This window comes from Anopheles ziemanni, chromosome 3 (genome assembly GCF_943734765.1).
Source record: "Anopheles ziemanni chromosome 3, idAnoZiCoDA_A2_x.2, whole genome shotgun sequence".
NCBI classification, from domain to species: Eukaryota; Metazoa; Arthropoda; class Insecta; order Diptera; family Culicidae; genus Anopheles; species Anopheles ziemanni.
In genome coordinates, this window is record NC_080706.1 from 10,485,331 (window position 1) to 10,502,462 (window position 17,132).

Here is a 17,132-nt window from a genome sequence, read left to right on the forward strand (position 1 = left end):
ACTGCTGGGCGTGTGCGTTCCAGTGTTATTGTTTTTAACAAGGACCCGCGAGAAAAAACCTCATACTTTGGCCGGACATCATCCAGACATTCCGTCTGGAGCTGTTCTTCCGCGCGCACCAAACAACTTGATGATTTATTTCGTTACCTACCAAAGGAAAATCATTGCAGCAATAATTAACAGTTTTGTAAATAGTGTTCAAGACTTTTGTGGTATATTTGCGATGGACAAGGATAAGTCAACAATTTGTATTAATTATATTCATACAAAAACGAACCGTTGACCATAATCAGATTATAAATTCATCGTCTCTCAACAGTCTGTCCCATTGTGGGACCTTGTGCAAATAAAAATAAAAAGACGTTTCAAAATTCTCGCTTGAAGTTTTGTTTAAAATCATGGAAGATCGAAAATTGGTACAACATTTTTTTATGTTGAAAAACTGCATTGGAGCATATTATTATTCTCTTTTTTCCTGTTAAAAATCATGTAAATTTTGGTTAAATTGTCAGCATGTAAACATGGAAAAGTTATTGGCAAGTGTTTACTCTAAAATACATTTTTGGTGCGCTAAACCACTTAGCGTGCAGTTATCTAGAGAAACTTGTGTCAATAATTTTATTTTCTACTGCCGCAAGACATCTTATGCTTTAATTCAAACATGATTCTATCTTGTGGTCAATGAGGAAATCAAATTGCTTAAAAGACGAAACATAATGCAAGACCGGCTTTGTCTTTACGTATCATTCGATACATTTTTTTTGAAGATTCGTGTATTTTTACCTAGATGTAAACTTTGTACAAGCTAAGTGCAAGCCGGCTCATGATGATTGAAGAGCGTATATCTAAGTTTGCATCGCTGTGACGGCGTGCTGGTCGATGAGGAAATCAAATTGCTTAAGAAGCCGGAACATAATGCAAGACCGGCTTTGTCTTTACTTATCATTCGATACAATTTTTCTTTGGATTCGTGTCTTTCCACCTCGTTAATTTTGCACAAGCTGAGTGCATGCCGCCTCGTGAGGATAGAAGGGGATATGTGTAGGCTTTTATCGCTGTGACAGCGTGCTGGTGCAATTGGCTTGCTAAGATCATGTCGGTTTTATTTAAATCGAAATTTTATCCCGTGGTCGATGAGGAAATCAAATTGCGTAAGAAGCCGGAACATAATGCACGATCGGCTTTGTCTTTACTTATCATTCGATATAATGTTTCTGGGGATTCGCTTTGTACAAGCTAAGTGCATGTCGGTTCTTGATAATCGAAGGGCGTATATGTTAGCTTTTATCGCTGTGACAGCGTGCTGGTGCAATTGGTCGATGAGAAAATCAAATTGCTTTAGAAGCCGGAACTTAATGCACGACCGGCTTTGTTTCAACTTATCATTCGTTGCTATTTTTCTGAGGATTCATGTCTTTTTGCATCGATGTAAACTTTGTACAAGCTAAGTGCTTGTAGATTCTTGCTTATATGAACCGGCGTGGTTTTTACTTACCATTTGATGCCATTTTTCTGGGGATTCGCGTCTTTTTACCTCGATGTAAACTTTGCACAAGCTAAGTGCAATCCGGCTCATGATAATCGAACGGCGCATAGGCTTTTATCGCTGTGACAGCACGCTGGTGCAATTGGCTTATTAAGATCATCTCGAACAAAATATAATAAAAAGCGTCGAGAGTTATCATTCGCCTAACAACTTCAATCTTGGTACATCGTCCGTGATGTAAAAGCATCTCGACCCGGCTCCTTTCCCTCTCCATTTAGAGCCCATTTTGGCGAATTGGAGTGGTCCGGTTTTTCCCGGTTCGCTGTAAAACGACCGCCAGAAGTGGAACAGAAATTTAGTTCAATTTAATTCAATTTTTCCATCACTGCAACTCATCGGACCCGTTGTCGACGTCGGGCGACACAATGATGCTGCCGACCCGGCATGATTTTCCTAATGCCAGGCTTTCGTGCTTTCTGACCGCTGAGTTCGCGTTTTGCCAACCAACCAAAGGGAAAGCATTGCAGCGTTACACGGCGTTTCGCTTGTGGGGCGAAAAAGTTTGCAACCGTCTGCACATTTTTCTAGGCTTCCCTAGGGCTGGGAGAAAAACTCGTATCCGTAATAAGTTGTCCTCGCTGTCGTACGGTGGCGTTTGCGATGGTGCATGGTTTTTCTTTGCCTCTTGGAGTCAAAGTATCCAGCATTTTTTTTTCTAGATCATGAACACAAGTAAGAAGGGTGGTTTAATTCTAGGCAGAAATTTCGAAACGGCTTTCATTCGCCATTCTTGATTATATTTAGGGTTGGTTGAGTTTCGTTTTTTTTCGTAGGAGAATAAATTCCTCACCAGGGCAAACACCACAAACACACACACACACACACACACGTTTCGCTGACGAAGGCAGGATGAAATAAAAATTTCTCCCACCATTTTGATTATAAATACCTGGCACAATAAACTTGAAACCGTAGCATGTTGCATCAGACAAATTCTTGCCATGATTCACAATCACCTGCTTGCGTAAGCGTGCCCAAAACCGGGGAACATGCCACATGGTTTTTAGTGTATTTGATGTTCGATTTCTCTGTCGCAAGGGACCTGCATTTATGCTGCGACAACATTGCGCCTCCCGATGTTGGATTGTAAACGCTGTTCGGGTGATTTTTAGGGTCTCGCTGTTGTTTGAACAACGGCTCGGTGGGGCCCGAAAACGTTCGGCGTAAATTGGGAAAAAGTTGTGGCAATATTTTTATTTATGATTCGTGTCGTTTACCGAGCACATTCGATGGTGGCAGGAATAATAATGCCGGCAGTCGGAAATCAATGCCCGGAGCATGAGGGGACCCGATTGAAGCAACACAAAAGCGATAGAGTGGGCCATAAAAATCATCCTTATAAATCGACGTTCAGTAGATTCCGCTTTTACGGGTACACGTTCTGTTTGGCGCGGGATTTTTCCCTTGAGAGCCCGCGGGAAAATTGGGAAGACGCTGGCTCATTTAACGACTCCATTTGGAATGCTCAAAATTAGATTTATGACTCCGTCGTCGGGGAGTTCCGTCCCGTAGATATGGAGTGTAAAGCAAGGAATATAAATTCAAACACACACACACACACACACACGGACACACTCTCACAGTGGAATAACTGGTAAAATTGCACTTCTCTGTCTGTCTCCGTCCGGGATGATGGCGCTGTTGGTTCAGCTGCCGCTTAATCGTAAGCAATGAGGTGTGCTGCCAAAACACCACAACCGGTACGCTTGGGTTTCGTTTTCTCTTTTTGTTTTGAGGACGATGTAATGGTTCTGTGGTTGTTCGATGGACGGTTGGGGATTTTTCGGAAAGGGGTGTCGCCACGGGAGGCAACACTTTACCGATGGTGAGTGCAAATCGACGCTAGTAAATATTTGCCGGCGTTTCCTTGGTTTGCCTTGATGCCCGAACGGGGGTTGGAACGGTTGGCCGGAAAAACTCCATCCAGCACGGTGCGGTGTAGAGGTGTTAAACACTTCCGCCCGATTAAAGCAACCCCGGCTACCGACGATAGCGTACTCTGCGTTGTCGTGGTGTGCTGGTCGTCGTGCGAGGAACGATGGTGGTGAAGATGGGATGTGGGTGGCAACCATGAACAGGATATGGGTTTCGGTTAGGCTTATCCTGGTGCCGCCGGAAGCGAACCGAAGCGAAAGGCCGCTCGACGAAGACACAAGCACCATGAGTTGGATGGATTGCCCTCGTGCCTTTCCAATCTTTAGTGGCGCTGATCGGGAAAGTGGATGGATGTACGACGTCAACATCTGCTCACTGGTGATTGGCGAAAGCGCAAGGATGAAATGAAGCTGAAATTGGAGATGATGGAGTGGTTTCTCGTCTCTAGGGCCGCTGGATGGTTCCGGAGAGGATGAAGCCAATCGCAGGAAATCGTAGGTCAATTGGCAAGCCATTTTCCGGGCGAGATTAACTTGCGGATGAGAAGCATAAGAAAATGGCCTAAAAGGACTAGAATTGTATTCTTGGATTTTTTTAAATGAAAGGAACACGAAAAAGTTAGCCTTAAATATGTAACGAAAATGTCCTTCGTTATATTTTCATTCCGATCTTCAACTAATGCACCACCATTGAACCAACTGCATTGTGCTTTTTAATTTGTTTGCTTGTCTTAAAATAATGATCGATTTTTCTTGGCAAACAATCGGTCGGGACTTTAAAAATAGGCATCCAACGAAAACACGGCCGGACTAGAAATAAAATCTACCATGTTTTCTTTTGAGGCCCCTAATGATAACAACGTGCGCTGTTTGGAAAAGGCTAAAATATACATTTCGCCCACTCGTTGTGCTGTTTTTTTCTCGAATCAAAACTTTTTCAGGCCACTCCTTAAAAATCATCGTACGCCTCTGTGTCGTGTCCTCAAACATATATATCTCGTATGGATCCTTCTTGTTGTCTCTGCAGTTTTTCCGCCCACGGCCAAGCATTCCACCGAAAGCTTGTTGTTGTGACTTTTCCACTCCATTCCATTGCAATGTTGTTCTTGTGGATGTTTCTTTTCTTCGTGTTTATTTAGCTACTCCATCCTCCACGGTTTCTTTAAGAGACGTGCCCGGCTAAATGTTTCGGTAGCAGTAAGAGAAAAAAACACAAAAGGGAGAATGTTTTCCAATTGCTGAAATGGCACTTCCTTTAACTTGGGCTCTCCGACTTTAAGCCGACTTTCGGATGTTGTTTTGAGCGGTTTTTTATTTGCTCAAATTTGTCTTTTCAAGCCCTCCTCTGCTGCTCCCCGTTGTTGTTCTGTTCCCGGTTTGTTCGGGCTCGCCTTTTCTTCCCCGCTGACAGCTGGGCGGAAGTGGACGGTGCTTCTTGTGCGCATTTATTTTCCTCGCCTTTACAATGTTGAAACCGGCGGCAGGGAAAAAGAAACACTGCAAGCAAAAATAGGAAAAGGAAAGCGACATAAAAGATACAAAAATACATAAACAGCAGGACGATTGTTGCAAAACCGTCGGCAGCGCGCAAGATTGCACTGTCGGATAAGGAAGTTGATCGGTTTTAAAGAACAGAGCGTTCAACATAGTTTTGCAAGCTTCCGTGCCGGGCTGCATTTGGGTGCGGACTGTTTCGTTCGTCCTTGTTTGGAAAGAAGTGGGACGGAATACATTGAGTCAAACCGAGCACTAGCGGAAAGCTTGTCTAATGCATTTTCCACAGCAGCAAACGATTGTGCAAAGGCATTTCCCGGGGGTTCAATTTTTGTTGCCATTCAGCATTTTGCAAAAACATTATCAGCAGCAGATTAAGCTTGTCTCGGTCGATGGCTACCCGGAACGGACTCCCTTCCCAGGGGGGGGGGGCACCGTGAAAACCGGTCAGACAGTACGATGAAATTGATTTTTCCGGCTCACCGAAGCACCGAGCCCCGGTGAAGCGCATTGTGTTCTTCCGATCCCGCAGCCCAATTGGAGTAGGCATCAATCTAACCAATCTGTCACCTTGACAGAACATCCGGTTCCGGACCGAAGCGCCCGGTTGCAGTTGATCCTTGATAGAGTTGACATGTTGATAGGGTAGAGTGTGGTATGCGCGTGTGTCTGTGTGTGTTGACTAGCAGTAGTGACTATAGTTTCATCCACCCGAAAAGGCCGGACCGCGCGCACAGGATGGATGGAAACTCTCAGATGTCGACCAAATCGAAGCGATAAAAAGCTTAGCTAAAGGGGCGGCAAAACTACTAAACTATCTACTGTAAGGCGTATGAGTTGCTCGTCCCCATCCCTTTGCTCCACTGGAAGCGATGAAATCCGGTCTCTGTTCACATCCACTGGCAGGCGTTTTCCGGTGAGAAGTTTTATACCGGGAGTGCGCACGATGCGTGGGCGTTCTTCGGGTCCGACGAACGTGCACACGAAGTGTGCATTAGCGAAACTCCTCCACGAATGAAACTCCTGCAGCGAGAGCGAACAGCAATATACTGCTTTCCTTTGCAACCGTACAGAAAGCAAGGTAAAATTTGAGCTAGCGTTTCGGATATCAGAATGTATACGTACACAATCTTAAGATCCGGTGCATCTAGTTAGGGTGCATCTAGGGATGCACGGTATTTGTAAGGTAGTATGCGTAAACATCCTAAATTAACCTTGCTTCCTGGAGGGTTGCGCAGGAAAGCAGTATATAGCTGGACGCTTTAACTGCAGGAGTTTTTATTCGGATTTTGCCGAAGCCAATCCACACACTTCGTGTGTGAGAAGGCCCGAAGAACGCGACCCTAGAGTCGCAGGCGCGAACAAACTGCGGTCCTTACGCTAAACCGAAGCAAAATCGATAAAAATGAAAAATAGGAGGCCCCTATTGGGGCGATATATGCATCTAGCCAGTGACGATCTACTGTAGGTCTAAAAATAGAATCAACGCGGTTGTATGTACTATATGGGCCCTCGTTGCTATTACACTCAGAGTATTACGAGTTGTTCTGTCGCGGCAGAGCGCATGCTCAATCAAAGGTGGGCATTTAAACCTTTCGCGGGATCCTCGCGTTACACTTTTTGCGCTGCTTTTCGTTCGGCGTGTAAATTTATGGATCTTACTGCGCACTTTGATAACCTCCTGGAGGGACAGGTGATTTCCTGCGTTGGTGTAAAAGAGACAAGGATCCCATCTCGCTCTTTCCCATTGAAGCCCAATCTCAACCCGAAGCACGTGCCGCTTGGGTTCCGTGAACCCGATGATGAATCCTTCCTTTACCCTCGTTGCCCGATTCCCGATAGGATGTACTATATAAGTAAGACACAAATTGTAAGCGACACCACTCTCAGTACACCAGTCGAACAATAAAGGTCCGAATAGGTTGGACATTCTGATAGTGAAGTGGCAGTACCGTACAGAACAGTGAAAGTAAAGTGAAATCTATCCTGCACTACGTCACCGCCACCTGTTCTTTAACGATTCGGGTATCAAACGGGACCACTCCAACGCGTCGGCAGTTTCACGCCGAGTCTACAAGGCCAGATTACAAATAGATAGTGGTTCAAAGATAAGTTTAATATTGTAGCAGAATATTATTATTTTGCTAACCGAACGCGGGCTACACAGAAAGAACTAATCGATTCTTAGAACCACACTACAATGTTAAGGAAGTCAGCAAACTGGAGATATCAGAACAGAACATGATCAAGTATTAGCCAACGCGTAATGGCGACCGTGACGATGTGATGGTCTTAAACCATCAGAAAAGACAAAATATCGCGATATCGCTGTCCAAGATATTTAGTTAAAAGAAAAATAACTGCCAAATGACGCCACAACTAATTCGCAACAATATGAACAGGCAGTGTAAAAGCCTTCGGAAGTTGATTCAGTCTCTGTTGTGGTTGAGATTAAAGATCAGCCGACAGGTGGCAAATGATGAACTTAAACGCTATTCAGAAAAAATTGCGCGAGAATTGAGTGTAAAGGCGAGAGATGCAGGAAATGATGTGGAAGAATTAGAATTCGTAGTAACAGCACTGCAAAATCACCTTAATAATATTGCCGATATACTAGAAGGCATTGCTCCAACAAGTGATAGTGGATTAGATACAGCTAAAGAAGTTTAACAAAAAATTATAATACTAGTAGCAAGATATGCGCTTTAGCTGTTTTTCGTATCTTATGGTAGCTAGTAAAAAAAAGGGTGGTTTAGAATCAAAAGCCCAAACAGACGTGGAAGGCGATCACGATCTCACAATAATTCAAAACCAGGAAGTGCATACGGAGCAACATTTGAATCAGGACCTGAAATCATATGTGTTAATCGTGCTGGTGGTCTTACTACTGCTCAAACGCGTCATAAGACTAACATAAAAATCAATGATATCTCAAGCCAAGAAAAAGGCACAAAAACTATTAGCATTGGCTAAATAACGAGAAAGACTATAAGTGACTAATAGTGGATAAAATATGGACCGAAATGGCAAACCAGAGAGAAAAAAAGACTAATGAGTGAAACAAGAAAATTGCATTGTGCCCTTGTTTGCGCGTTATGTATTATTTTGTTCGGAAGCGTTTATGGAAATAAAACGCTGTATCGATGAAATGGTTAAGACAAGGAGAATGATTATGGAACAAAAACAGTGAACACAACAGCTAATTCTACCGTATACAATCGAAGCAAGGCCGTAAATTGGTTGCTCGATCCTGCACAAAAGTACTACGTCAGAAGGGAGCGTAAGTATCTTATGTACAAGATTAGGAATCTGGTCGAGATGGTAAAAATTGTTAACACAACCAAAGCAGCTCTCCGCGTAGCAAACGCAGGGAAAAAGATCCACACCACAATATTGAAGAGAAAAAACGATACAAAGTGGGTGTTGGACACCGAAGCATAGACCAAAGACAAAGTGAAGTAATGAACAGCACCTATGCAGAAAACGTGAGATATTAAAGAAGAGTGAGAAATTAAAAGTGTTGTACAACAGTGAATAACAACACCACCGAATTTGCCCGGGCTAAGGCCAATGTTCAGGGAGGAAATGCCCTTAGAACAAAACTGTATCTGGTAGGAAAAACAAATCTGACACATTCGAACAAAATAACATCGTTTGTAATTTTTGTTTCGCTCTTTTTCTCTCAATTTTGCTCTTTGGTCGAATACTTATATCGGAATAAATAACGACAGAAACAACAGACAAACCGCTAACATGAGCAACAACAAAAAATTGGCTATGTTAATACAAAGTCATCTAACAACAAAAAAAAAAACAAAAATTTGAATCAATTTTCAGAGGGCCATACAAAGTAACAGGAATAGAATTCTATTCCTTAAGAATCAAATTTGCTTATCGAAAACGACCTAGGTGTAATTTGAGTTCTCCATGGAGATATCAAAACAGAACATGTCAGAACATGTTCAACAATAATATGTTGCACCACTTAAAGAAGAATAAGAAGTTATCACAATATCATCTGAATTGGCATTTTGAGCTAAAAACATAAAACCATACGAGATTGCTATGGATAGTGTTAACAGTGCCAAAAAAGAAAAAGAGAGAGAGAAACCGGCATTTAACGTTTTTGTCGGTTTTTTTTTTTTTTTTTATTTGGCACGACATCCCCTAGTGAGACAAGGCCTCTCTCCGAAGAGAGTTTGTGTGACCGAGAGACGGTATATTATAGATCGGTGGTCAGCCGTTCGTAATACCGGAGGGTGCCAGACTCGAGATTCGATCCCACACCTGTGGTGTGGTGTTTCCTCGCGCTACCGCTGCGCCATGGGCACCCCCTTTGTCGGTTTAGGCGGTCTGTAAAATCAGCCCAGAGAGTAGGCACGAGGCTTCGTAAGGACCGCCGTTTGTTCGCGCCTGCGACCGTAGGGAAAGACACCGAATCCTAAAACCTGGTTGCGATTCATTTCACCCCCGAAATCCATATTCGCTAACTCGTGCACATGGTGTGCGCGCACCCCTATAGGGATTCTTTTTCCTTCTGGCTCGTGTTGTTGCGCACAACACTTTTCTTCGATCACGTTTCTCTTCGTCCTTGTTAGGCCAACTGGTTGTTGCGTGCACTGTGCACTCGTTTTCACTCTACTGTATCTTGCCTTCCCACTCGGGCTCGCTCGCACGCTCCGCACACAGGGTCCGGGAAGACGTGCGATGATTTATTGCCCCTTTTTAACTGGTAGAAGCCACTTCGGTCAGAAGGTATGATCCTGAAGTCATATCATCATCGCTCAACGGTTACCAAACCCATAACTTGAAAGCAAACAATGTCCCTGGGAATAAGCCCCAGTGTGTGTGTGTTTTGTGCATGTGTTTGAGTAGAGGAAAAAAGTTTTCCGAAAGCACCGAACCCGGCTGACTAAATCGTCGCACTTTTTCATTTTGTCGGTAACAATTGTCAATAAGACAGAACGGGAAAGCATGATGATTCTGTTTGCCGGGCAGTCTTCTCGCTTCCGGTTTACCTCCGCGCGCTGATGGCTTCAATCCGTGCGTTAAAGGCCGCGCGAGGGGGAAAAAACCGGAGGCCGGGGAGGTGGTTGTTGGAAACATCAACACTCCCCGTCATGATCACAACAGCCAGCCAGCAGGTCCGTGGAGATTTTTATACCCTTTCCCCCGCACACTTTGGTTTGGTTTTAATGTGTCTTTTCTTTCTATTTCTTACAGATCGTTCCCGAGCACCTCTTGTTGATTCAGCCAGTGTCGTGCGTCAACCGCCCCCTTTCAGCCCTCCTTCCTCCTACACACATTTGACCCGAGCGTGGTTGTGAAGTGTGGTGGAAATGGCTGCCGTCGCTGCGAAGTGGTGTAATTAAAAAAATATTTATGAATCTCTGACGGAAACGTCTTCCGTTGCGGCTACCAACGGGTTGGAAGAAAGTGAAGCGAAGGACCAGTGAGGGGAAGTAGTGTGTGCAGGTTGTCATGCGGCGGGTTCTTGCAGATCATTCCCTCCCCCCGAAGCGCCACCCGGAGTGAAGAAGCTAATTGCGATTGAGTGCACGCTTGGTGCAAAACCTGATGGTGACAGTTGGGGGAGTGGCAAGTGGGAATACCCTACTTTGCGACCTTGTGGTTTGATCTAGTTAACTGGGCTTTCTTTTGCAATGTATTTTTTCCTTTTCTACCTTTTCTAGTGGCGCTTAAGGGAACGAGCATTAGTTACAGGAGCAAGTTTTAATCTGAACGCAGTGTGGTGTAAGCGTTGTTGTGCGCGGAAAGTGTTTTGGTTTTGATAAACTGATCAGCAGAGAAGTGTAACTATGACGTAAAATGTTTTGATTGATTTACATTAAATGTTCTGTGTAAAATAAATTTGATACTGAAACGAGTGTAAGAAATGGCAGTATAAAGAAGTTATAGACAAATTATAAATATTGTAATTACAATTATGCCAGACAGAGTGCATTGAAATTGTGCGACGGGTTATATTTTGTGCAAGTTTTGTTTTGGACAAAGTGAACAGTCAAATTGAGCGCTTTAAGTGCAACACAAACAAACGGAGGAAAAACACAGAAAAAAGGTGATGATGGTGGGAAATTGGTACGGCGCTCTTTTCGGGGCCGGCCGTACGACGGCACGACCCTCGAGGCCGATCGGGGGCGGAGGACTGAAGCGGTTCATCAGCATCGGCATCCTGCTACAGATCATCGCCAATTGTGGTAAGTGCTGAACATCTTCATACCACATCCCCATCCATGGTTCGATTTTCCATGACGGTTTCATGATGTGCCATCGTTCCCCGGTGCCTGATCATTGCGTTGCGGTTAAGCTTTCGCAATGAGTGCGTCCTTTAGTGTGCTCTACAACAGGCGATTTACAATACACACATCACACACCGCAGCGTGGAAGCGGAAAAATGGCTTGGGAAAAGGGGGAAGAGAGAAAAAAATATCACCGCCCAACTTAACCGCAACCGAGCACCGGTTTAATGATGTGGGAAATTTGAAGCAGTCATCATAAAACGCTTCCCTTTTTCCCGCCCTCGCTTGACAAATCCATCTCGCATGTTATTGCACCTGGTTTTCGCCGCCGTACACCGCAAATGGAATGATTTCGATTTTATTGGACAGAAACATTCGGTTGAGCCCATTAGTTTCGACGCTGCTGTCGAGAGCTACCGAGAGCCCGGTTCCGTGTGGTGTGCGTGGATATTGTCCAGTTTGGCAGGATGCGTATCGTAATGTGCAACATTAGGTGGATGGATTAGGCCGTTCAAAGAGGACAGCTTTCCCGGGACGGAAAGTAACACTCGTGAAATGAATGCTTATGGATGTTTGCATGGAATGTTGTTGAAAGTCGACCCGGATGGTTCGAATTGTTATTGAAATGGTTTATGGTTAAACTGAAATATTTACTGGTTTATGGATGGACCTTGTTTTGTCGTCTTGTGATTTTGAGATCAATTTTGGAAACTCTTCCTGAACCTAAAGGTAAAGGTAAAACTTTTACAAGCAGAAAGGCTAAAAGCTTCATCCGATTCATGGGATGCCTGTGAACTCTGAGGACTCCGACTATTGCTCGAAACTTATTGTTCCAGTTAGATCGAGTTATGCTGGTCTGACCAACCGACCCATTAGTGTTATTACTTGTCCTCCCGCTCGGGAAAAGGCATGCGCCGCCAATGACAATCGCCACAACCCGAACATCCAATATTCACTGCACTCCGCTGAGAAATGGATTTGTAAAAGTTACATAGCGAAAGTTTCCACAGCAACGGACCACTTTTCCACTACATCCCAAGTGCTCCAGTGGTGGACGGAAATCTTCGGCAAGGCCATAAGTCCCCTGCGGCTTACGACTTACCAACGGGTTTTTCTGGAACAAAACATACATATGAACATTCATCGGACGACATTTTTCGTGCGTTTTTGCTGATCCAGAGTGGTGAGGTGTAGTCATGTGCAACGGAGCAACAGTTCGATGTACCTTTCGCCCGGAAGGATAGCCCGTGTCAATGTCGTGCAAGAGTGTGTCGTGCGAAATGGATCATTGGATGGACCATGCGATGAAGGCGTCTGGAAATGAAGGCAGGCAGGGTTGCGCTGGAGATTTGTTGCAGATTTTCACCGAATAGCGTTTCGTAAGCAGTCGGGCCGCAACTGGAGCAATTGGAACATGATTGTCCAACGCTCACGTGGTATGTGTAACGTGGAAAATGTGTCATTCGATGGGAGATTTTCTAATAGCTTGCATTTCACTGCAAGGTAATTTTAAGCTTCCACAAACAAGGTTTTTGGTCAAAAACATCTGCAAAATAGCAGAAAACGTCACATTCTGGAATGAACAACTTATTTTAGTAATAAATTACAGCAAATACATCTATTCTAGCAAATTAAGCTAGAACTTTAAGGTCCTTGAAAATCAGCATTGTGTTTTAATTGTGCCTTTTTTATCTCGGAATAAAATAATTGCATGGAAGAGTGTAATTTATGCAAGTGGTTTTACACCAATTTTTCCTGCTTTATACAGCGAAAATATTTTTCTAACATTTTACTAAAGCGAACGAACGAAATAGATCGTGGGTAAACTTGACCTCGCAGTAATTTGCTGCATCGAGTGCATTTGGAGTTCATGTGATGTGGCATCACCGCGCACGTACTTTGCATTGCAGCACGGTAATACACCAACCCACACACATACACACATACCCTGGTATGGTGCATCCGTTTTGGGTGGACGAGTTCAACCGATCTGGCGTGTACCGTTTTTTCCCCGTGCTATTATTTTACCAAACAAACTCTTCCACTGGCGATGGTGGCGAAGGAAACGGCCAAAAAATGAAAACCTCATTTTTCTTCCCACCGAAACAGTCCCAGGAGCGTTGGTCCGGAGCTGGTATACCGTGTGGCTGTTCTGTACTTTTTTTTTCTTTCGCCCATATTCGGACATGAAATCCGAGCCACGTGTGCATTCATCAAATAGCATTAAACGGAATGGTTTTTCGGGCGCAATCGTTTTCTGCAGTTTGTGCAGTCTGCTGCAACGCCAACAGGACCGTTCCTTCCCGTAGCATGGCGTAGGTAGATTGACCGTTTTCACCGGACGGTTCACTGAAGAGCGGCGAAAAGAAAGGGGAAAAAAAAGAGAATCAGAAAGAAAACAGTTTCAACACTCTGCAATGAATTCAACTCGTTAAAACGGTAGGAAAAAAGTGCAATTGATAGAAAGGCCGTGGTTGGCGCTTCGGCATGGAGTAAAATACCTCACGTTTTTATTCGCTTGCATTACCGCGTGCTACCGTTACGGTTTTCCCGGTTCAACATTACTGCACTTTAACGAGTTTGTTTTGCGCCACGTAAAAAAGTCTTGTTTGGTTGAAGCAGCTCGTACGTAGTCTGTTCAAAAACTGGAAAACAATCATGGCCGTGGTCAGTTTCTTACCTTAGTTTAGTGACTTGCGCGCTTTCAGTTACGTGTTCCTTTTAGAACTTCATTTTGCGTGTATGATGCATATCTTCGTTTGCTTTTCGATAGACATATTTTACATGCGGTTTGCAAACCTATTCCATGGAAACTGAAATTCATCGTCAAGGTTTAGTAACGTGTGTAAAATGTAAAAATAATCACTTTCGTACCAAACCGACGCAAGCTGATGGTGAAAGTTATGGAATCTTGCAGTTTGCGAAAACGTAGTACTTGCGTTTTCTGAGCGTTGAAAAAAAACTGTTGAACGGAGTTTTCTCGTTAACCAACCACAAGTAGGAAGAAAAATCAGGAGTCAAATCGCCGGCAGGGCGGGGTATGCAAAAGGGTGTTCTAGTGATTCCCCGGTGCAGCAGTGACTGTGAGATTTTTTAACGACGAGCGAAGGAAAACGCTGGGGAAATGGTTTGAAAACAGGTCACTCTGGGTTTTGCGGCACATTTCGTGATCCTTTAACCTTTTTCACGCACTGCCACACGCAGGATCTGCTCGGATTGGAGGTTAGTGGATGGTACCGGGTTGAAAACTTGTAGGTTTTCCAGTTCGAAAAAAATGAAAGAGAGAGACAGAGAGAGCGAGAGTGAAAGAAAACCCATGATCATGATAACAGATAACGATGCGAACGGTCTCGGAATGACTGGGTGAAAAGGCACTTCTGCGAAGGATGGTGTGAAAATCCTTCCCCGAGACCGGTTGTCGTCATACTTGATGTTCGAACAGATGGGCAAAAGTAAAAAAAGAAAAACAAACCATCCATAACCGTGCGGTAAAGGTTCGGCACGGGAAAGGAAGGATCGCATCGGAAAGGGTGACAGGAAGGCACATTCGTCGCGTTACGACGGAAAACGCACCGAACGGGAAAATGCCGGCTCGGCCGAGGCTGTTGCGTGTACCGGCTGTTAAGATGGCTTATCAGATACATTCGCACGCACAACCACGTACACACATACTCAAGCGCGCCCACGCTCGGTGTTGCGTGAACCGTTATCGATTGGAAATGCTGATTTTTTTTCTCCCTCCTTTCCGGTGAAGCGGGTCGAGCCATCCGGGTTGGTACGCAACAGGAACTAAATCACATTAACGAAAGCGTTTTGGTGGAACTTTGCAGTGGGATAAAAAGAAACGCCGAGAAGTGGCTGGTAAAAGGATGACAACGGCGTTTCGTTTCGAGGTGGGGTATGTTTCACAGCACAATAAGTTGTTTTCCGATCGTATATGGCTCGATTGGAGTTTTGGGAGGTATGAGCAGCTCTTTAAAGCCTCATTTTGCTTATTAAAGGTTTAATTTTACATCTGATTTTGTTTGCCAGATAAATACTTGTTTGGTTGGTTGAAATAATACCCTGCTTCAATATAAAAATCTACGTAAATTCTTTGATCCTCGAGATTCTCTGATTCTTTGATCATCGAGAGAAAACTTTTTAACATTTTTTTTTTTCAAACCAAAATGTCCATTTGCATGCGCCTTCATTCAATCTAGAATTGAACATCTTCGAAAAACAGAATGCCGACTCCTGGTTTTGGAGAACAGCAAAACGTGAAACATACGGCTTCGGAAAAGTTAAGGACGTACCTCCCGAACCCCCGCACCATCGACCGGAAATCCTTCCCATCGTCAACCAACCGCTACTGTCGAGAGCTCAATATTTCACACCCCAACCACCCACAGTCGGCGTGAAGAGCGCCGTCTTCGCCGTCGTACACTTTTGCCACGGCCAGGCAACGAGGCGCACTAATACGCTTATCAAATTCCAACCGAAATAATAAAATGTGTATTTTTACGGGCGAACGATCCGAAGCGGAAAGCGACGGGTGGGGAAGGGGGAGGGGGGCGTGGTTAAGAAGAAGGTTATCTCTTGCATGTGAAGTAGTGTACGGCTGGCGAACTGGCACCGGAATCAAGTGGAAAACGGAGATAATATCCGAGCGAGTTGAAAAGTGGTTCCAGCCGTGGGAGCGTGGGAAGGAGGATCGATAGGAGAGTGTGAAGTTAGCCTCACCTCACCCCCACTCCTATGGAAGGTTGGTTTGGTTGTGGTTTTTCCTGTTGCGCGTGTTACATCCGGCCTTCGGGAGGTACCGGTTTTGTCGTCGAATCGTTTCGCCTTGGCCGGGCGCACTGCAAACTAGTTTGTTAGTTTCAGGATGTTTCAGGTTTCCGGCTTTTAGGAAGATTAAACTTTCCCCCGCAGGGCACCCGTTTCGGGGCCTCCGTACCGCAGCTCGGGTCACGGGCATTTTTGCATCCCGTCACGAAGTGTCCTCCGACGGGGTTTTTGGTCCACCGTACCGCAACGATTTTCCCGGAACGTCACGGCAGCTGCCGGTTGTGATAGTTGACGGTTTGAGGTTTCCCGAAATCGTTTTCGTAAACGACGTGGGGAACGCGCTTTACCCCCCGCCCCCACACCCGCAAGGGCCTCGGCTTGGCGGGACGAGCCATATCGTGGTTCGATTTATTTTTATTTACTTTTGCTTCGAGCTCGGAAAACGGATAGAGAAATGCAGCCGGAATGGGCCACCGGGAACAGCTGGCGTGTGTTTGCTTGTGGCTGTGGGAAGCATCGGTTAAGGGAACGTTTGGAGCGCTCCGGTCCGGGAAAATGGTCGGATTTTGGGAGGAAAAACAAAAACCGAAAAGAAAACACCATCTAATGGCGTGGAATAATAAAAGGTTGATGGCCAACAGTTTGTACTGAAATAATAAATACCGCCATCATCAAAGACCATCAATAGAATCATGGGACTCATTTGACTTTGGTTCATTGTCGGTTCGATTTGCTTCGCTGCATATTTTCATAGCTTGAAGTAATTATTGAACATGTTGCAAAACAATGTTGGTCAGTGCGGGCAGTGGAATGAATAGAATTATTCCATTTTCTGAGAATACTCTATTTCCCGGAGGATATTATCCATCGTTTTGCGAAATTATTTCTTCGAAATCTTTAGATTTGTATCGAGTTTCCAAATTGTGATTGTTTGATGTGATTTCACTGAGATTCATGCTTCAATGCATTGATATTAAAAGCTTTGATCTGTTTTACGAATCAGACAATTAGTTTAAACACACTTCTGCCAATTTCAACTTAATGAACTCCTGTTCTTTTATGTGATGTAAAAATGAACCGTTCGATGTAACGTATTTCTGCCCATCATCACACGCCATTATTAGTTGCCGTGGCGTTTTCCAGTTCGGTGATCTTTTCCGTTGCACAACAAAATCCCGACCATTCAAG

The 17,132-nt window shown here is 44.5% G+C and overlaps 1 protein-coding gene across 1 annotated transcript in view; it reads left to right on the forward strand.

Moving 5' to 3' along the window:
* The first annotated feature begins 10,999 nt into the window (after positions 1 to 10,999).
* LOC131284041 (uncharacterized) overlaps positions 11,000 to 17,132 on the forward strand; it is a 106,590-nt gene continuing 100,457 nt past the window's right edge. The window contains exon 1 of the mRNA XM_058312896.1: positions 11,000 to 11,132. Coding sequence (XP_058168879.1) covers positions 11,000 to 11,132 — 133 coding nt within the window. The remainder of the gene's footprint in view (positions 11,133 to 17,132) is intronic.